The sequence below is a fragment of the Phoca vitulina genome, unplaced genomic scaffold, assembly GCF_004348235.1.
Source record: "Phoca vitulina isolate PV1807 unplaced genomic scaffold, GSC_HSeal_1.0 scaffold13, whole genome shotgun sequence".
NCBI lineage: Eukaryota > Metazoa > Chordata > Mammalia > Carnivora > Phocidae > Phoca > Phoca vitulina.
The window spans coordinates 46,109,302-46,131,450 of record NW_022589716.1 but is presented as its reverse complement, the minus strand read 5'-3'; the positions used below and the strand labels follow the sequence as shown (position 1 = coordinate 46,131,450).

At 47.9% G+C, this 22,149-nt stretch overlaps 1 protein-coding gene and 1 pseudogene across 1 annotated transcript in view; one reads left to right on the top strand and one right to left on the bottom strand.

The window, feature by feature from the left end:
* RUVBL1 (RuvB like AAA ATPase 1) overlaps positions 1-22,149 on the bottom strand; it is a 42,187-nt gene that overhangs the window by 1,557 nt on the left and 18,481 nt on the right. Inside the window, exons 4-10 of the mRNA XM_032412052.1 lie at positions 21,376-21,527; positions 18,166-18,255; positions 17,227-17,376; positions 15,003-15,066; positions 13,381-13,579; positions 4,455-4,557; positions 116-207 (exon numbers count right to left, since the gene is read on the bottom strand). Coding sequence (XP_032267943.1) covers positions 116-207; positions 4,455-4,557; positions 13,381-13,579; positions 15,003-15,066; positions 17,227-17,376; positions 18,166-18,255; positions 21,376-21,527 — 850 coding nt within the window. The remainder of the gene's footprint in view (positions 1-115; positions 208-4,454; positions 4,558-13,380; positions 13,580-15,002; positions 15,067-17,226; positions 17,377-18,165; positions 18,256-21,375; positions 21,528-22,149) is intronic.
* LOC116636892 lies at positions 7,231-7,740 on the top strand (annotated as a pseudogene).

Below are 22,149 nucleotides of genomic sequence, written 5' to 3'. Positions count from 1 at the left end.
GTCCTATGCCCTAGGAGAGGGATCTGCCTTTATGTCCCAGGGCCCTCCGGTGGCCCCACTGGGCCCTTGGGCAGGCACCAGCAGGTGGGGAGCAGCTCCGGGCAGACGCACTCACCTCAGAGTTGTCTTGGTACCGATCTCCCCCAGGTGGTTCAGCGCCTCCTCACTGATGTTGATTCCTTCTGTCTGGGCTCGGATTTTAATGATCTTTTGGAGGAGAAAGACCATGATCAACAGTGACTGACCTCAAGTGTCCCCTTTATCAAGTTCTTTAAAAACGACTTTGTCCCATGTGTCTTGTCCTGCATCATCAGTGCTGAAGAGGCCCAAACCCGGGCTGGAGGGGCAGAGAGCTGGCCTCCGCCCAGGACTTCTGGCCCGGCACACCTCGGGGCTCCAGCCACACCACGTTCTGTGTGAACAGCTTACAGCCTGGGCTCACAGTGACTAGAAGGCAGCTGGTACCCCTGGAGGTGTGCGCCAGGGTAGCTCAGCCCCTGCCTCCTCAGCCTCCCTAATGCAGTTCCTAGATCTGGAGAACACGGGCCCCTCCGAAACCTGCCAGGGCTCCCTCCAGGGCTCTAACCTTCCTCCCCAGCATGGACACCACCACCTATAAGCACTCAGGCAAGAAGAGACATTTTTTATTTGCTTGATAAATATGATGGTTAAATAAATCAAAAAAGTTACTTTTAAAGATTTACCAGCCCTCATAACATCACTGGGAGATATCTAATCTATCACGAAGAGGCTGACGCTTGTTGCAGTGTGAAGATCCTGGTGAAGCCGAGGGGAGGCGGGCTGGCGGCGGGGCCGCTGTAACACACATGGCCCCGGGATCCTGCAGGCGCACCAGCACTGAGTGATAAGGGGCAGCCGGGATAATGATGTTGTGTGTTGGGGAGCCGAGATAACTCGAGGACTTCGAGCCTCATATAATACAGGAATTTTTCACTTTGGCAGCTTCGTAAACAAGATATCAAGAAGCCCTTGTTTAAATTAAAGCCATAAAAACACCCAAGGTAGAGGAATAGGAAATGGGAAAGACTGAGCCCCCAGCTAAAGCCTTGCAAGGGGAAGAGAGGGACCAGAGGTTCAGGAGCCAGACTCTGAATTCACACCGGCCCTGAGGCTCTGAGGCAGAGACCCACTGGGGCAGGACACTCAGCGTCTGGGAACTCCGGTGAGGGCACCTCGCAGGTCAGCTGCCGTGAATGGGGAAAGTCGTGCTCCGGAGGAAAGCCAGGTCTCACAGAACTGTTCAAGGGCAGAGGCCAAGGTAGACGAGGCTGCACGAGCCAGGGCAGGTGGCACATCTGCCGCAGGCCGCTGGTGCCGCAGGGCAGAGGGCAGGTGCTCGCAGGGAAGTTCCATCTGGTCCAAAGAGACTCAAAACTTAGACTTCTGTATGAGATGTCCCAATTTCTAAATGTTGGCAACTTGTTTGAGTCACTCACAATCACAGCACTGGCTACATAGAACTTTCCATTCAGCCAGTGGGCTGCCAGCTATGACCTCTGTCAAAAGACTCTTAGCTTGTGCATGAGGAGTTCCACTGTCCAGGGCCCAAAGTTAAATGTAGCCGAGGCGAGGGAAGTTACTGGATAGGCCTAAGGATGGCACAAAAAAGAGCAGGAAGAGAGATCCCTGCTCCCGGCTCCAACCACAGGAGTCCCCTCTGACCACACCAGCCAGAGTCAGAGAGGTTTGTGCTCTAACAGAAAAGGGCTTTGCCCTGACAGCTGGGGATTAAGGAAACCTCCAGGTCCTGCCAAGAAAAATGTCCTCCGGGGGACTTCGGAAACTCTAGGGAGATGCAAATACTGAATCCGAGAGCCTGGTCAAGGGGAGAGCTTTAGCCCAGAGCATCTGGCCTTCAGCAAGTTGCACAGCATTCAGAGTCGGGCTTCAGGAATGTCAGGGCCACTCTGCTCTCACTCACTCTCTCGAGAGCAGGTCAGAGCAATCCCAGGAGCTCCTGTTTCAGACTGCTCGGAAACGGACAGTTCATAAATTAGATCTTTAATCATTTAATAACCTGCAGGGATAGTTTATGAGGGTGTCGGCACTGATGGCAGAGTACACAAGTTACATTTACTTTGTTTTTTTAAAAACCTACCCAGGCTCCAGTAAAAATGCTGAGGTTATCCCGTGAGCCCATCAGAACAAAGCAAAGCGCGTCCTGGCAGCTGCTGTGACCTCTGCTCACCCTCCTGACTGAGCCAAGAAGGGAACCAGCCCAGGAGCCAGAAGCACAGTGCAGAACTTTCCAGGAGAGCTCAGACCCTGTGCTCCAGGGTCGAATGGAGGCAACAAAGGTGAACTGGCTCTGAGTGGGGTCCCAGCTCCGCAGCTTATCTCTGTGACCACAGGACCTTTGTAGTTCGGGAGCCTCAAAGCCTGGTTACTGGGAGCTGCGGTAAGGCCCCCAGCGGGTAATGGTGAACACCTGTAAGCCACTAGTAGCTGTAATAACTGCTCTGGGACAAAGGATGGCCAGCCCGGTCCCCTCCCTCAGTTACTGTCACTCAGTCCTCACAACAACCTGGAAAAGAGAGAACAGACCTTCCAGAGGACAAAGAAGGCCAAGGATCACAGAGGTGTGCCAGTGGCTCAAGTCACTCGGCCACAAAGCATCTCAAGCGGGTGGGGCTGCCTCTCCTGGCAGGATGACACGGGGCTCCTGTCCCCACAGTAAGGATGGGGGGGCAACCAACTTTTCCTTTGCTTCTGCCTCTGCTTCTGTTCAGTGAATGCCTTGGCTTCAACCTAGCATTCATCCAGGAGCCGGAGACCACGATCTGGTGCCAGGGCCCCGGCCATGGACACCATGTCCCCAACGGTGCGCCCGTGGCCACCCTGCACTCTTACGGCTCTGGTGGTCCCCAGCTCCCTACATCACCATGGCACTGGCGGGCGCTGGCCGGGCTGGGGGGGGCGGCCAGGGAGTGCCCCGGAGAGGCCCTCAGAGCTCCAAAAGGAAAGGCCCCTCACAAACTGCCACAGGGAATCCACCCCCAACTGAGCTATGTCTAGCAGGTGGGAGCTAGTGGCCCGGTGAGGAAGAACATGGACTTCCAGACCAGGCAGCCTGGACTCCAGTTTGTCAGTCCTGTCACTTACTGGCCACCGACAAGCTTTATGAACTTGGGCAGACGAGTGGGCCTGGGTCTCTGCGTCCTCATCTTTAAGAATGACAGTGATAACAGCTCTCCCACCTCACAGGTAATGGGGGGCAAATGGAATCACATTGGCTCAGTGTGTCCACAGGCCCAGCATGACATCCAACAAAGAGGGCCTGTGCTCTGTGAGAGGAGAGGGTCCAGGCAGGGCCCGCTGAGACATCAGTGCAGCCCTGGTTCACCTGATCTGTGGCCACACGGACCCCGCAGTGAGAGACCTACGCCAGCAGCGAGACTCTCTGGCACAGGGTGGGCCGGGCAAGGCCACAGCACAGCAGTGCTGCCCCACTGGGACACCAACCTAGGGCGCAGCCCACCGCTGAGCACGTGGCCTGGGCTCCGCACCCAGGGCTTGCCACTCAGGGACTGAGCCATACACAGGAAGAGAGGGGATCAAGCACTACCTGGCAGTACCAGGAAGAGGACTAGAAATTCTAAGTGTAAAGTGCCTGGGCACGTGGTACTCCAACTCCAGATCAAGCAAGAGACGAACGCTGTGGGGAGAGCTGGGACGGTGCCCCTTGGGGTAAGGCCCGACAGCAGACACCTGCTTCATTTCCCATCCTCAGGCCTAACGCAAATCCAGCTCGCACAGAATTCTGAGCATACACTGTGTCAGGTACACCTCCTTCAGCCTCTTATAAGTTAGTTTTAGGACCACCACTTCCAGGTGCCCCTCTAAATTGTGTGACCCTGCTTCACCATCATCTCTATGGCCTCCACAGCCCCCAGGAGACCTGCCACTAGTCACACTGGTTGCAGCAGATAGGCTCTCGAGCCCTCCAGGTTCTGTGCCCTTTTGGAGCCAGCCTGCTGTGGGTTCTGGTGGGGCGGAGCACTTGGCTTTGCCTACTCAGCAGAAAAGGCCTCGGACAGGGCCTGGCCTAGACACCAAGAGTGACTGCTAAATCATATCTTATTGCCTCTGTCCTACAGCTGGTGGCCTCCCTAATGGCTGTCATCAAGTTGATTTTTTCACTATCCCTTTCCTAAAGTTTATCAGAATGCATGTAGTAGAAGAGACAACAGCCAGGACCCACAGACCTTAGCTGAGGTTTGGGGATACCTCAGGCAACGTCTCATCAGCCCACCCATCTTTCGGACGGGAGGACTGAAGCCCCAGAGTACTATGACTTGCCCAAGTCCAGCAGCTAAGTGCCAGGATGGTGGTGGGAGCCAGGTCTGCTCCGTGGATACCTTTCTGCACAGCATCAGGGAACGCTAGGAGTAAATGGGGGGAGAAGAGGGAAGGGCGGGGGAAGGGAGGCTCACCTGTTTCATTTCCTGTGGGGTATACAGCATGGTCCGGATGATCATTACGCGGTCCAGAAGGTCAAGAGGGATGCCATGAGGAGAGGTGATGTCTTCAGTACCCCTGCAAGGGCCACAATGATCACATCACCCAGGCCTCTCTGAGACCAGAAACTGGATACTGGAAACATGGCTGAGGTACTCACAATGATAAAGCAGGCAATTCACATCCTGAGTCAACCCATGACCACAGAGTGAACCAACTAACATTCAGGTGGCATCAAAAACAACTTCATTATTTTAGCAAATGTCAATACAATAGGAAATTTGGGAAAGAGGAAAAAAAAGGCCACCTAAAATCCTATTAAAAATATTCATATAGATATTTACCAAATTTTCATATAGATGTCTTTATAAATCACACCAAGTGTGTAGATTTTTTTTGCTTTTGTCCATGCTGCTTCAGTCTTAATAACCCATCAAGGGGGCACCTGGGTGGCTCAGTCAGTTAAGTGTCTGCCTTCTCAGGTTGTGATCCCAGGGTCCTTCCTGGGATGGAGCCCCACAACCCCACATCAGGCTCCCTGCTCAGTGGGGAGTCTGCTTCTCCCTCTGCCTCTGTCCTCCCCACTGCTCGTGCAGGCACGCACTCTCTCTCTCAAATAAATAAACAAAATCTTAAAAAAAACAATAATCCATCAAGTATTTTCCTTAACCCAAACTGTGGGGCATTTAGGTAGTTTCCAACTGTTGCTATTATTAATGATGTTTATTAAACAATTTGATGCATACAGCCACAAACATTTCCTCAGCAACTCTCAGAGTACCTGCTACAATCCTGAATATGTTTGAATGAATGAGTGAACTAATTTCCACAGCTACATGAGTGATCTGATCTCAGTGCATTGTAACCAGCACAGGGTATTCTAATTCTTAAACATTTTGCTGCTTTAATGGTTTAGAAAAAGAAAGGGTGACACTTTGTTTGAATTTACATTTCCTTGATTATTAGTGAATCATTTGAATGTTTCCCTTAGATCCATTAATTATTTTCTTGCCTTTTGGGAACTGTCTAATCATGTCCTTTGTGCCTATTTTTCTCTCGAATCCTTAGCCAAGCCATAGGAAGAGCGGCCCGGGAGGGAGCCCTGCCAACCCGTGAGGCCACGAGACACCAGCTGCCCAGCAGGAGGCATGCCGAGCAGAGCTGGTAGCACACAAGGTCGGCTTCGGCCGCTGTGTCTGAAAGCCCAACGTGCTATGCTGTGCGCTCCTGCCTCAGCCTCCGAGAGTCGCAGCAGCAGCTCAATGTCAGCACTGACTCTGGCATTCCTAAACTTACGCCAGACTGCAGAGTCTATGGGGTCATAACTCATCAGTAGAAAAGAGAATAAGGCAGGTCATTTGGATTTAGTTGTTAATATTACCAGAATATTCAGTTTCAAATATAAGTGAGCATTCAAGAAATACAACTTCAGTAAAGAAATCTAGCTGTTGAAATTCTATCCAGGGACGCCTGGGTGGCTCAGTCGTTAAGCGTCTGCCTTCAGCTCAGGTCATGATCCCGGGGTCCTGGGATCGAGCCCCGCATCGGGCTCCCTGCTCAGCAGGAAGCCTGCTTCTCCCTCTCCCACTCCCCCTGCTTGTGTTCCTTCTCTCACTGTGTCTCTCTCTGTCAAATAAATAAATAAAATCTTAAAAAAAAAAAAAATTCTATCCAGTTGAAGTATAAATGTATACTTATTGCAAGCATAAAATGCTCTGATGCACATTACAACAGGATGCTAAGTGAAAGAAGCCAGTCATAAAAGGGCAGATATTGTAGGATTCCACTGGTAGGGAATACCTAGAAAAGGAAAATTCATAGACACAGAGTACAGTGGAGGTTACCCAGGGCTCGGGGAAGGGGAAAATGGGACTCACTGCTTAATGGGCACAGAGTTTCTGTTTGGAGAGACAGGAAAGTTTTTAAGACAGGTGGTGGGCATGGTTGTACAACTCTGTGAATGCGATTAATGCCACTGAACTGTACACTTAAAAATAACTAAAATTGCAAATTCCGTTATAGTAATTTTCCCAAAATAAAAACAATTCAAAGAAAGAATAAAATGCTACATTTAATGAGTAACTGTTAAATCTAACATGAAAAAACAACTAAGACCTTTTAAAATAAATAGGGAAATAGACTGGTAGCAAATATAAATATTAAGATAACTTTAGAGAAAACAAATCTTTTCCACCAAAAAATATTTCTAAAGTAACAAGGAAGAATTATAAAGATTAAATTCTATCATGATTCAACTCTCAGTATTTGGAATGCTTACAATCTTTACTTTCAACAAAATAACCTTTGAAAACTACAATTAATTTTTAGGTATCTAATTCTGTTTAGGTGATAAGTTTGGTTTTTTTAAGTTCTATTTTGGATTTTTCTTGAGAATTCTTTAAAAGATCTCAACTTTGCCATGTTAAAATATCCCAAACTCTGTAACACTCGTGGTAAATCATCTTCAATTCAGACATAATAACAAAGATAAAAAGTCTGAAGAAGAAAAGGTTAGGGGCGCCTGGGTGGCTCAGTTGGTTGAGCGTCTGCCTTCGGCTGGGATCATGACCCAGGGTCCTGAGATCGAGTCCCACATCAGGCTCCCTGCTCAGAGAGGAGACTGCTTCTCCCTCTGCCTGCCGCTCCCCCTGCTTGTGCTCTCTCTATCTCAAATAACTAAATAAAATCTTAAAAAAAAAAAAGAAAAGAAAATTCTTAAAAAAAAAAAAAGAAGAAAAGGTTAGGAGAAAAATGAAGTACTCTCTAATCAAACTTCAAAATTTCTCATGGGGGCTCAGCAAACGAGTGGGCCAGCAGCAAACCACCAGCACGAAAGAGGAGGCCCTGGGTCTCCACAAGGTCAGCCTGAATGAGTGAACTTATATGAAGATACTGAGTGAACTTATGTGAAGATGAGACACGACAGAGAGCTTCAAGACAGATTATATGCTTCTGATCAACATTTAAATATGGTATTAGGACATGTGGGAGAGAACTTGACTACTATAGAAATTAATGAGGACACATGCTAAGAGATATGTAAATCAACAAAACAGAATATTGCGATGCTCTTTGTCCAGGGAGATGGTGTTGTACTAGTTGCCCCTCCACTGAGTTGGCTGAAACAAAGAATTTATTGTGTATGGAACACAGGAAAGTTTGTATGATTGCCTCCTTAAATACAGAAGATACTCAAAAGAGAAAATTGCATAAATTTTGATATTAAGAACCAAGTATCCTTCCACTCCTGAAATGAGTTGATTTGCAGATAACCTACAAATTCTTTTTTTTTTTTTTTAAGATTTTATTTATTTAGGGGCGCCTGGGTGGCTCAGTCATCAAGCGTCTGCCTTCAGCTCAGGTCATGATCCCGGGGTCCTGGGATCATGACCCGAGCCGAAGGCAGATCTCAACCAACTGAGCCACGCAGGCGCCCCTAACCCACAAATTCTTGAGCGAAAGGGCATCTTTATTTTTCTCCAACCTTTCCAATAAAGTTGTTCACCAAGACGCAGAACTCTTTTTGTTTCAGATGCAGAACTTCACTGCTTTTTTCAGATTTTTTTTTCTTTAAATTTAATTTGATGTTTCCTTTTTTATGCAAAAAAAAAAAGAAAAATTCTTACAGTTTTGAATCCACAAAACTAAAAATTTAAACAAAAAGGTCCACTTAAAGACTGCCAAGTATTTTTCAGGAATTAAAGCCGAAACATTTGTCCAAGCTATGAAACTTAGGTACAAAGTTTCTTTTAGAAAACATATTAGTAAAAAATAGTTTCTGGGATTCTATTCTGCAAAAATCCCACAAAAGGGTCTGTCCCATCACTTGCTAAGTGGGCGAGGGAACGGAAGCCCCTATTTACCAGTGCTCCTCTGGGGTGGGGGGTGAGCCCAGAAGGAGCTCTCAGTGCAGAGCAATCACTGTCTGACAAGGCTGCCATAACTGTCAGATTAGATTATAAAATTGCTAATAATAAACTGCAATAATTACATTTTGGCTAAAATTGCAGATTTATTCTTGTACCCAGAGGCTCCTTTCTGGCTTTGGTGTCAGCCCAATATTGATTTCACCATTAGGCCATTTGACAATTGTTCCAACTGTGTTAATGCCGTACCTCTTCCAGACATATAGTTTTGGGCTGTGATGCCACAGACCTAATTCTCCTTGGAATCCAATATGGTCTATCTGCAGGAACAAGGTCACTGCACTTCTAGAAATGTATCCTATAGCTACACTTACAAGTGCAAAGGGTTGACTCAATTGTGAACATTTCCATCTTACTATAATTCAGGGTTCCTCCGCTGACACTTTTGACATTGTGGACCAAATAATTTTTGTAGGGGCTTCTCCTGTGCATTGTAGGATGTTCAGCAGCATCCCTGGCCTCTACCCACCAGATGCCAGTAGCACCCAAAGTCGTGACAAGTCACAACATCCCCAGCTGAGAATCACTGCCTGACTGCTTCTTTATATAACCCCGTGGCTGCAGGGACACAGATACCACAAAGCTTTTCTGATGACAGGAGACGCAGTGGAGAACACCTCTCTGGGTAATGTGAAGGGTAACTCCCCTAAGTCCACTGCACCCTGGCTCAGTGGACACAGGCAGAGTGCTAAGAAGAAAACCATTTGCTTTTCTGATGAGGCTGCCGAGACGATTCACTGAAGAACAAATGGTCCTGGGACAGCCGGACATCTACATGTAAAGGAGTGAAGCTGGACACACCTCTTCCTTAGACTATACACAAAATTAACCACAAATGATCATAAACCTAAATGTAAGGGCTAAAACTACAGAACTCTTAGAAGAGATCACAGGTGTAAATCTTTGTGACCTTAAATGGTTTTTCGGATATGAGCCCAAAAAACACAAGCAACCAAAGAAATAACAGAAAAACTGGACTGCATCAAAACTTAAAGACACTATCAAGAAACTGAAAAAACCACCCACAGGATGGGAGGAAAGTATTTGCAAATCATACATCTGGTACAGGTCTAGTATCAGAATACATAAAGAATTCTTAGAACTCACTAATAAGAAGACAACCCGAATAAAAAAAAATGGGCAAATGAGAGTAACAGACAATTCTTCCCAGAAGATATACAAATGGCTGAGAAACACACGAAAAGATGCTCAAAATCAATAGCCAAATGCAAATCAAAACCACTGTGAACTACGACTTCACACCCCCTTGGAAGGCCAGACTATAAACGACTGTAGTAAGTGTCGTCTAGGATGTGGAGCAACTGGACCCCTCAGCCACTGCTGGTGAGAATGGTGCAGCCACTGTGGAAAGCAGTCTGGCAGTTCCTTGAAAGGTTAAAAAGAATTCCCATCGGACCCAATAATTCCACTGATAGGTTATGTCCCCAAGAGAAATAAAAACCGAAGTCTACATAAAAAGTTGTACACAGATGTTCAGGGCAACATTATTCATAAGAGCCACAGAGTAAAAACAACCCAATAACTCAATGTCCATCAACTAATTAACGGGTCAGTGTATTATTAAATATTCCACATTTTGGAATACTATTCAGCCTTAAAAACCAATAAACACTGACACGGTTTACAACACGGATGGATCTTGAAAACATTATGCTCCGTGAAAGAAGCCAGGCACAAAAGAGCACAGGTCGTGTGGTGCCGTTTATATGAACTGTCCAGGGAAGGTGAACACAGAGAGAAAGTAGATGAATGGCTGCCAGCGGCTATGGGGAGCGGGGAGGGGGGAAAACAGTTGGGGGGTGAGGCGTGGCAGCAGGATAACTATTGACGGGTATAGGATTTCTTTCTGGGGTGACGAAAATGTTCTAAAATGGACAGTGGTGATGGTTGCACAACTTTGTGACTATACTAAAAACGACTGAATTGTACACTTTAGACGGGTGAATTATACTGTATGTGAATTCTATCTCCATAAAGCTGTTTTCTTCAAATGTACCATCTTCTGCCACAGGAATACACTGAATGGAGACTACACTGCTTCTTAAGTCTTGCTCTTTGGTGCAACAGAGTGACTTGTGGAGAGAAACTCCCACAAAGATTCCTTAACCCCAGGGAGCTATTCCCCACAGGAAAAGAAGACCTCTTAAGTTTGGGGAGCTGGGATCAAGGCCAGGCTCTCCTTTAATGGCTGAGGGTCCTGGCACAGAAGGGACTTGAGGGTGGCAAGGGAGGGTGGAGCCCATGCGGCTGCACCACCCCTGGCGCCCAGGGGCGTTCTCTCTTCCCAGGAGGAGCCTGAGGCCTCAAGGTGCTCCTGCAGGAATGGCTACCCTGCCCTGTGCACAGAGACATGACCTAGAGGAAGAGGGGGCAGTTGGCACTTTCACAGCCACTCCCTGACAGAGGCGGCAGCGACCTGCACCAGCTCAGCCCCCCACCACCCCCCACACTGACCAGAAACAGTGCGGGAGAACAGGGGTGGCAGGAGCTTTAGAGCCAGCCAACCCCCAGGCTTGTGGCCTACTCACGTCACCTCCCGTGGGAGTTGGAAATGAGGTCACCTGCCCACAGAATCGTCAGGTGCAGGAGATTACATGGGGAGACCTACGTAGAGTACTGTGGACAGTTTCGGGCACAGAGGAAGCCCTCAGTTACAGGTAGCTCCCTCCCTCCTCTTCCCTTTCGAGCTCTGGAGGTCAGATATGGTTCTGAAGGGCAAGGACGCTCAACAGCTCCCTCCAAGAGTAAAGTCTATTGGGAAGCAAGTCAGATGTGCCGACACTGTGCCAATATTCCAGAAATTTCATCACTTCACATCTAAACCAAATCTTGTGGGAGCATGAGCTCTGAAGTCCAACACCCTAGATTCAAACCCCAGCCTTACTTCTGAGCTGTATGACCTTGGCCAAGTCCCCTATCGTGGTGGAGCCTCAGTATCCTCATCTGAACAGTGAGAACACCAGTCCCTTCCTCGGTAAGTTGAGGTGTGACCAGCAGTGTGCACAGAAGGAACTCCTCAATACATGTTGGCTATTATTTTTATTGTTGCTAATTTCACATTAGTCTCAGCACCACAACCAAATCCCTACTAGCTACCAGCGCTTCGCACCAAAACCTTCATCTAGAGCATACAACCCAGTTCTGGTTGCTTCAGCAGGGCTGCAGAAAGCATCACATGCTGAGCATCTTCCTCCCACTGCGGTCTGGCAGCAGTGGGCAGCCACAGCCTCTAGCAGCCCTTGATGAAATCCGTCTGGGGCCACTGGGGCCAAGTTTCCCAGGTTTCAGGCTGACCAGAGCTCCATCCCCACTGGGCATGCTCTGAGTTCAGAACCATCTTCCTGTGTACTTTTTTCCTGGGTGGGACGGGTCTGAGAGAAGGTACTCTGAGGCCTAAGAGTCTGCTCCTGTCAGAAGCTGGCATCTGCTGGGTTGGGTTATCTGCTGTGAGGGAGCGGAGCCTGTTGGCAGAGCTCCCCAGCAGGGGGCACCATCAGTCCAGGCTGAGCCTTTCACCAACTTTCAGACTGAAGCCAGGCCTGACCAAAGCAAGCAGAAGTCCAGCAAAGCTACAGGGTCTGGGCGGCAGGGATGCCAGGCTCACCAGGCACCAGGCCACATACCGGGCTTCCAGAGGCTGCCCAGGTAGCCAGCTCCTCTCACCAACGGCTGGCCTGGCCCTGGAACAAGCTGCCTTCTCCCCAAGAATGCAGAAAACACCTGTGATGATGATCTTGTCAAGACACCAGTACAGGGATTCAAAGAGTGACTACAAGCTGCTGCCACATGAACTTGAATCATGTAGGCAAATCCTAATTCTGAGCCAGAGCGATCACCAGAGAGGGGAGCTGCCCCGGAGCCAGCAGCATAGCTTTGGAACACTCTCAATGGAGACAAAACTCTGTCAAGAGCCAGCTAAAGTCCTGCATGTGACCCACCATCATTCAGAGGCAAGTCTAGGTGAATAGCAATTTGGGTTCCTAACTTGGTCTGGCTCCAGCCCTGTACTGAAATACTCATGGGCCTTAGGGTCTCTTTCCAGATTCCTACCATCCCTGCTGCCAGGAACACACAGCCCCCAGAGCTCTATTCTCCCACACTACTCCCCGGCAGGCTTGAAAAGGGCTCTTCACCACTCTGCTTTGTGCCCCAGCATTCAAACCGGAGCACAGAAAACCAAAGAGCAAGAAAACTACCAAGTACAGGGCCCTTGAGAGCTGGGAAGACAGTGTGTTCTCTGGGGCTCATCTGCTCATTTGCAGAGTACTCAGGAGAAGAACCGCAAGAAAGAACCCCCCACCCAGCCCTGGGCCCATCCTGGCAGGGTGAGCATCACGTGGGCATGTGCCTTCCAGGCCTCAACATCTACCCTTCCCAAAGGCAGGCCTCAGGGGGATAGGGGTGGGGGGAGGGGCAGGCACCAGTGTGGCTCCAAGAAGGTAGAGAGATAGAGAGAAAATACTGGTTTTGTTACTGGTTTCATTATTAGAAAGATCTGGGTCCTCATCATATCTTTATCTTCACGACCAGGATTTATTCTGCTGTTGTTTCTTTCATCTAAAACACAAAGCCAAGAATACTTACCGCCCACAGCTAGTATGAGGATAGAAATTAACATATGTAAGGTCACCCAAGGCCAGCCTGACTAACCTTACCTTTGCCCTCTCCAACAGAATGACCAAATCACACCACACTGTAACCCCAGAGACCATGTGGAGGCCCTCATATTTAGTAACAGGATGGCTGTTGCCCTTGATGGCCATGATGGAATGAGGCTGATGCATGAACTACCTGTGAAGACAAGCCACTTTGGCAGGTTTCTCTCAAAATGAACATGATCTGCCTTCATCTCTATCCTGACTCACGACATTATGGGTTGAAAGTGATCCCAGAGGAAAACATGAACCCAGATGGAAGGTGGAAAAGCCTCACGGCTGGCAGGGAGTCACCCTACCTGATGACACAGTTGCCTCGGTTGGATGCAAAGATGACGATGGGGGCGATAGAAGATTCCAAGGCCCGGTGCAGGTAGGTGAAGCACTCGATGTCCAGCATGTGGACTTCATCAACAAAGAGCACGCCTGGAACCAGCTCAGCAATGCCCTGATCAATGTACTTATTCACTACCTTGTTAATCTCCCCTCGAAGTTTGTCTAGGAGACAGTAAGAAGAGACAGGCAAAGTTAGGTGGGGAAGCGGTCACCTTTTCTCCTCTTCCCCATCCCCATTTGATCCAAAGCCAAGTGTGGGGCCCACTTTTACTGCTAACTATATGACCCCAGGCAGGTTACGTTCCCACTTCGGTGTCATGATCTGAAAATAGGGATAATCACCACGGAGAAGTAACAGAACTGGCAGCTTCCCCTGCTGACATGTTAAGTCTGTAATGGCTTTTACAGTTTTGCATGTCTTCACAGGGGCATGCACCCCCCAGTCATGCTCTCCACTTTGCTTTATTACTCACACCCACCCACCTAGTGCCCTGCCACATCCCAGAGAACAGAAGTTGGGGAGCCCTGCGTGAAGTGAGTTTTCATATGCAAATTTTCCTGTTCTGCACTCAGCAAATGACCCTTTCTTTTGGCCCTATATGCCAAAGCTTGGGTTAATTAACTTTCAGTCAAGTGCCTAGATGAAGGAATAGGGTGCGTGCAAAAGGCTCTCTGGAAGGAAACCTGTGAGGAATGCAGGTTCTGAGGAAAGGTCCAACCTCAGAGCTCTAGAGGGACGGGTCTCTTAAGAGTTACATGAGACCACCTAAGGTCACAGTTCTTGTTCTCCAAACCAGCTCCTGCACTATCACGAGGAGGGAGCTGCTCACAAATACAGAACACAAAGATCTGATGCTGCATCTTCCACCAAAGCCAGGAGGCAGGGATGGTCAAAAGAGGAGGTCATGGTCAAAACCGTGAAAACACAGAAACTGATCTTGGCGACTCTGCTAGAAAAGTCTCAGATCACTCCGCTGGCTAACACGAAACAGATAACAGAGGCTTTAATGTTTAACATTTTAAAGTGACAGGTGCTTAGAAAAAAGAAGGATGTACCAGTTGGGAAGAGAAGCAGGGGAAACTAAAGGTCCACAAGGGAGAAACAACATTCCTGCCAAGCCATGGCAAGTGCCCAGGAAGCTGAGCCGGGCAGGCTGGGAGCTGCTTTGCGGCTGCAGAGCAGAGAGACCCGGGACCGAGGCGGTGGAGCTTGCTGTGCTCAGGAGTGCTCTGGCAGGAGCTGTCCTGCACAGCTGAAGTGATACCGTCCACGTTTCCAGGACCTTGAGGGGACCAGATTGTGACGGCCTCCATCTTCAAAGATGAGTGCAAGGATACTGAATGCATTCAAGAGGGTGCACTAGCACTCTGGACCAGACAGCACACAGTATGCTTTATTTCGAGCTGTCTAAAGCAGCCACAGACTGCTAGGATGAAGTCAGGCTCTGAATGACGAGGAAGAAAGAACCTGTCCCAAAGTATTTCCTCAGGTCCGAGGATTCACTCAAAAAGCCTCACACAGTACATCAGAATCCAGGGCCCTACGGTTCTGGTTCTTGCTCGCAGGCCTTGCTGTTTCTCTTACCTGTGATTTCTGTCTTCTTCGGCTTCATTAACTGGCCCATCATAGACAGGATGTCTTGTCCCCCCTGCAAAACAGAAGACCCACAGAGTCAGTCCCGCTTTCTAAGGCAGCTGCAAAGGTCTCCACCACCACCATCACCATCACACTGCTTCCCATTATCAACTGGACACGGGGTTTTAGGTGTGGAGACCCCAGACACCCTCACTGGAAAGCGTGAGGAACTTCTTTTTTTTTTCAAGATTTTATTTATTTATTTGACAGAGACACAGCGAGAGAGGGAACACAAGCAAGGGGAGTGGGAAAGGGAGAAGCAGGCTTCCCCTGGAGCAGGGGGCCCAATGCAGGGCTCGATCCCAGGACCCTGGGATCATGACCTGAGCCGAAGGCAGACGCTTAACGACTGAGCCACCCAGGTGCCCCATGTGAGGCATTTCTAAACACAGAGGAATTTTTAAGAGGTCCCCCTTGGCCTTCATGGGATGTACCAGCTCTGTGCGGCCTGCCCCAATCTCCTTCTCCTGCCATAGCCTTTTCCGATCCCACATTCCCTGATCAGCCACACAGGACCATACCCTTCTCCAAACACCCGTGCTCTTGTACGATTCAATGCTTTTGCATATTCTAGACCACCTACCCGGAAGCACAGTCTCTTTTCCGGGAAGCTCCAGTTACCCATCAAAGTTCGGGTCAAACGCCCTCATGGGGCATCCGACGCCTACCCTCTGCCGATGCTCTGGTTCCCTTGGGGATGGATGGACTGTTGAGGTAAGTGTAAGGATGTACTTATCTGCGTTCCCATGTCTCCTCTCTCTAGACTCAACTGCACAGTCACATTCAGCGAGTCCTGCCCTGGGGCTGCTTGGTCGGGGGAGCAGACGCTGTAGGACGGCTGGCTGCTAACAGACTCACCGACAGGCTCACCGCCAGCCCCTCCCAGGGCAGTCATCTGCCTAGCGTTTCGTGATCCCTTTCTGCCAGGCTCTGGGACAGAGGTGGAGGTGCTTACTAAATGTTCAGCTATAAAATGTAGCGAATGTTTCCTGAGAACCTACGACATCTGATCCTGCAGGGTAGGAACTATTATGCCCTCTTCACAAAGGAGGAAACTCAAAACCAGAGCACCCTAAATCACAGAAAACCCAGGGACACCAAGCGACTAATGGGCAGAACTCATTAGTGTCGGAGTGACACAATGCCTGACTTCCAACTCTTGGCCAAACACTCTAACCAAGGTGAAGGCTCCCGGGAGGCTGGTTTGGGGATAGCTGTTCCACACACAGACGGACCTCTTGGTCCAAAACGATTCTTCAGCGGGACACCTGGGTGGCTCAGTTGTTAAGTGTCTGCCTTCATCTCAGGTCATAATCCCTGGGTCCTGGGATCGAGCCCTGCATCGGGCTCCCTGCTCAGTGAGGTGCCTGCTTCTCCCTCTGCCTGCTGCTCCCCCTGCTTGTGCGCTTGATCTCTCTCTCTCATTCTCGCTTGCAAATAAATAAATAATAAAATCTTAAAAAAAAAAAAAAAACCACAAACGATTCTTCAGCAATCTCTTGGCCAAGGCTCTAAGGGGCAAAACACCCAAGGATCAAATTTCAGGTTAGAAAGCCTATTCCCTGCTAGTGAAAAGGTAGACTCTTAGGATGAAGAGGAAATCAAACTGAAAGACTACCAGCAGGGGAGAGTTGGGGTTTTAAAATCGCACAATTTCGCAGAGATGTCATAGAGTCATACTGTACTCCCCCACATTTTACTAGTCAAGGCCTAAGCATCCATTTGTTGGCATGAGGAGCAGACACAACTCCCGCTCCAAGCTAAAACACTGAAGATTTCACTAAGCAGGGGGAAAGACACAGCTTGGTCAGGCTTTCGGGAATCCTGCAAAGGGCTCAAAGAACACTCCTGCCCTCCACCATTAACACCCAGAGAATCCCAGGCGTGAGCCCGCTTGCTGGAGGGAAGCCATAGAAGAAGCTGGCTAGCTCAGGGCCAGAGGCTTGGCTGGGGTAAGAAACAATACACATGAAATCATCTGTGACTAGAGCATTTGAATTGGAACAAAGGAGTCCCTCGTAGCTCATGTCGATGTTAACTGCTGAACATTACAGATAGAAAAGGACCGTCTGCCCTAAGAAACCGCAGCAAGACACTGACAATTCATTCCCCGAGCTTCCATGCACACACAAAAGGGCTCGGGTGCCAGGTCACACCCACATCAAGGCAGTACCTGGGGCCGTGCGTTGGCCACATCCAAGTCGTGCAAGGTCACATCCTGGATGATTTCTTTCTTCTTGTGCACATCCCCCTTTGGCAAGGGGACATACTCTTCAGCTTCAAGGTCGAATTCTGTGGCGTAGGTATCACACCTGCCCTGCCTCTGCAGAAAGAAAGAAACCTGAGTGCCCGGTGAGTGTTCACTGCCAAGTCCCCAAATGGCACAGTGCTAAGTGAGATAAAAGTCTCAGTTCCCAACTGCAGGCCTGACAGCCTACCTGACGAACTCCAAATACGCCCCACGCCCCCGCTGCCAAGAGAAGGAAGCTATCTGCTCATCACTGGGCTCCAAAAACCCAGTTGAAAAACACCTGATACTTTCTCCAAATCTTTTCCCCCCTCTCTTTCTTTTAACTGTATGCAATTCCTGATAAAGGGCAAATCCAGTAGATTAACTGGAGACGGAGGGAGCCGTTCAGACTCTTTTGTAGGTGGGTGATTTATCGTATGATATGAAGTATTATGCTCATCCATTAAACAGTGAGGAACACTGTACAGGACACTGAAAATCAGATATAAAAAGAATGCCAACTAATGCAGCATTCCTTTCCACATGCATATATCTTGGGAAGAAAATACCAAAGAGATAAAAGGAAGATTAAACGCACTGCACACTTCAATTTGAAAATGACTACAGTTGTTCTGCTTTCTCACCCGGTACTCCCCCTCTAAACAGGCTTTAGTATTTTTCGAACAGACTGTCTGTTTTAATCATGAGAAGGTTAAAGAATGAAGATAAAGTGAAAGCAAACTTTATTCAACGTAAAGGGCCAACTGCTGACCTTCCCTCAGCATCCCACCAGACGCCAGCCCCTCCCTGCACCCCATACTCCTGAAGAAAGCACCCCCCTTGTCACCTAGGCCTCCTCCTGCGAACCAGGCATGGTGTTACCTTCACGGCCCCGCTGTTGGCTTCAATGTAGATCACATCTCCAGCCTCTACTCGCTCTTTCTGCAAACTTTCAAAAATGCTGGGGTCCAGCTTAAAAAAAACAAACAAACGCAAAAACATTTGACTGAGGGAACTGTAATACATATATAGTATCTATTTCCGATATGCTGTAAGGTACCTTTCCACAAGGGACTCAAGGTAGCTAAAGACTGTATGGAGAAAGTGCATCTGTGCGGGGGTGGGGGTATGTGTGCGCGTCTGTGGATGTGTGTGTGTGCATGTATGAGACAACTGGCTTTGGGGATATGTGTCCTAGAGACAGCAGGAGAATGAGTGTGCCCAAGGGGAACACGAGGGGAGACCTATTATCCTCCTTCCTCTTACTCCTGAGGTCCCAGATTGGCAAATATGATTCTGATTGCTTTTAGGTGAGGCCCACGCTGTCCGTGGGACCACAGGCCCTAAGACCCCCTTTTGAGATTGCTCTCCCTGCTTCAATTCCTCTCCTCCTCACCTCAGGTGGGGGTAGAACTTCCTGCATGTGAAGCACCCACTGGAACCTGCTTGCTCTTTGTGGCTGGCACTTGGTGCTCCTATGATTTTGGACAAGGCTCTCTGAACCTCAGGCTCCTCATCTGTACAATAGCACCAAGGTATAAATATCCAGAGGGAAACACAAACCAAGCCTTTTGATTCAAATCTGTGTCTGCTCCCTGAGGCCTGCCTGCTTATACCTCCAGGAAAGGAGAGGAGCATATTTTTGACCACTGCTTTTCCCCTGATTGTCCAAATTCAAGCTACCCTTAATGTTCAATATTCTAGGACAGCATCTTTTGTCAGGAGTCAGAATTTAAACATAAGTTGCCGTTAAACTTCAAGGAGAGCTGTTTTCCTCAAACTTTGTATTTTATAATGTGAAAAAAACGTGGGCTTTATCTCAAAATTAAAGAGTAAAACTCAGGACTCAGTGAAAGAAGCCAGACACAAAAGAACACATGCTGTATGATTCCATTTACATGAAATGTTCAGCAAAGACAAATATATACAAATAGAAAGTGGATTAGTGGTTGCCAGGGGGTGTGGGTGGGAATGGGCGCTATTATCAACGGGCAGGAGGTGTTTTTGGGGGTGATGAAAATGTTCTAAAATTGGACGGTGGTGCTACCTATACCATTCTGTAAATAGATTAAAATTCCTTGAGTTGTACGCTTAAAATGGGTGAATTTTATTTAAAATTAAATCTCAATAAAGCTGTTAGAGACCGTAACCACAGGAACAAACCCGGGGCTCTGTGTCACTGGCAGGGTGGGGCCTGGCAGCCTCCTAAAGCATGAGAACAGTGCTTGGTAAGCCCCTGACACAGGGCCTGGCACGAGGGAGGGACACGATAATGATGGCAAGTATGATAATTCTCCTCCTTCACAATTCAATACCTACAACAAGTATCTGAACTCCGTTTGTGCAAATACCTTATACATATGCTCAAGTTAGCTACTCATTTGGGAAGAAAAACATTTCATTTTCTCCCTTAGGTTATTTTCTTGAAGAAACTGTGCAAAGCAGCCTGGTGGAGAGCTGAAATCTAAACTGCGTGCCTTACTTCAGCTCTCCTACACTGGGGAGTATTCCTTTTTTTTTTTTTTTTTTTTGGCCTCAAGCATTTTAATATTGGTTAATTTCCCAAATGAATTGACTGAAGATGTAATTACTGGAAAAGCAGCAGATCCTACCAAGAAATCTAATTAATACAGAAAGGGAGAGATGAGGGGGAGGTTTAAAAGAGATATTTGCAGAGGCAAGCTCCTGAGATGGAAACCCTGTTAGGAAAAAGAAAAATGACCCTCTGAAGAAGTGACATTTTTATGATCTCCATAAAGCAGTGACCAAGAAACCACCTTACAGAATCAAAGAACCATAAAATCACGGAGGAGAGTGAAGATGGAGAAATTATATGGTCAATCTCCCACAGTTCACAGATGGGCAAACAGAGGCCCAGAGAGCTCAACTCACTCCCAAAGGTCACACAGCAAGTTGGAGGATGGACAGCATAATAGCTGGGACTCAGAGAGTCCGCTCTGCCACTTAACCAGCTGTGCAAGCCTAGGATAACTGCTTAACCTCCTGATGAAGTCTCAGTTCCTTCTTCTATAACGTGAGGGAAATTACCCACATGGCACACATACATGTTGAAAGCTATAAATGACAAAAGATGAAATATTTGTTGAAGCACTTAGCCTGGGCCTGGCACATCCAGTAAATAAGATCTATGATGCTATTATAATTATTATGATATTGTTTATTATAAATAATAAGGCAAAGCCTACAATCCCAATTGCCGTGTTTCTCTAACTGAAGGCTCTCAGAATAACATCAACAGCTACCATGTCTTAGGTAACTTGGAGCTACCCCCAGAACTACAACTTTTATATCCTAAGAACTCATTATCCCCATTTAATAGATAAAGAAACTACTGCTCAGAGATTAAGTCACTTGCCAAAAGCCACACTGCTCTCAGCAGCAGAGCCCGGTCTCCCTTTCGGACTTCGCCAGACTCCAAACCACACTCTTCCCCTGGGCGCCCCTGCTACCCACATCCCCAAGGCTGACAAGACAAGTGTCTGAGGAGGGTGATGGAAGGCCTCCCACACTGCCACCACTATGGCTTCTCCACAAAGCCCTCGCCTGAGCAGAGTCAACCACTGAAGCCACTATAGGTTTCTAGGCTCTGACACATAAAAGGAACTACATTAAGGATTCTGTGTTTGGCCCCTTGGGATGTCCATCTGTCATCTGTTATACAACTCTTACCAGATTACTCAATGCTGCTTCTTTCTGTGAGCATGAACACTGATATCTGAAACATTAATCCGCAGGTTCAGAGACAGGCCCAGAGCCTTTGACACATGGTCATAATACGGGATACAGCATGGCAAAAGGTAGACACGACTAACCACACAGCTCAGGTTTTAATGTACAGTTTCCTAGGAGTCAATGAGAAAAGTTAGAGCTATCTTTATTGGGTCTTCTTGTGTACTCGCCCTATTCTAGGTCCTGCTTAATACACATAACATCCCCAAACGGCCCTGTGATGTATCATCACCCACAGCGTACGGAGAAAAGTGGGACAAAGAGGTTATATCACTTGCCCAAGGCCACACAGTGCTGAGAGATTCTGAGGCAAGACAAAAGAGTCCACACACAGGTACTCACTTTCAACTGTTTGGTTCCTTTAGCCGTTTTAAGTCCTATGATCACATGGCTAATGGTTTTGCCGTACCCTCCCATGGGGTTCTCTGTCTCACATGGAGTCAGCTCTGTGACTTCACCTTCATAAACCTCCTTGGTCTCCTTTATCCGCAGCCCTGGAAGAGATGGCAGGTGAGCCCTGGTGAGAAGCAGAATTCTCTCTCACATATTCATAATCTCTCTCTCTTACTCCTTAGTAGCCTTTTTAGCCACAAAACTTCCATGTCACCAAGACTGACAAGTCAACCTTACTAATGCACATTCAAGGGTATCACTCTGCGTAGAAAAGTACTACAAACATAAATGTAACCTGGAGGAGCTATTCAGAATTCAGAAAAACAATTTTATTTCAACTTTTCAAAGGGACCTTCTAGGTTCAAATCTAGAACTAAATAGACAAGCTATCATTCTCAAAATTGTTTCTCACATCTGCTGCATCTCCAAGGGGATGAAATTTAGCTTTAGCCTCTAACCCAGTCTCTGAACCCAAACCATTCTGCTCCACTAGATATGCCCTCGTTTCCTGCATTTTTGACTCTTGAAAAAAATTTTAAAACCAATGGAATAACTCCCCACATCCCTTGTGACACTATCAGGCCTAAGCTAGATATAATTAGAGGTCCATGCCAACAGCAAGTGATACTTGACCTGCCAGGTGTCCTGGGCCTCTGGCTGACCCTCACTGCACACCCAAAGAAGAAAGACCCAATGGTCATTCAGCATTTGCAATGGGTTGTT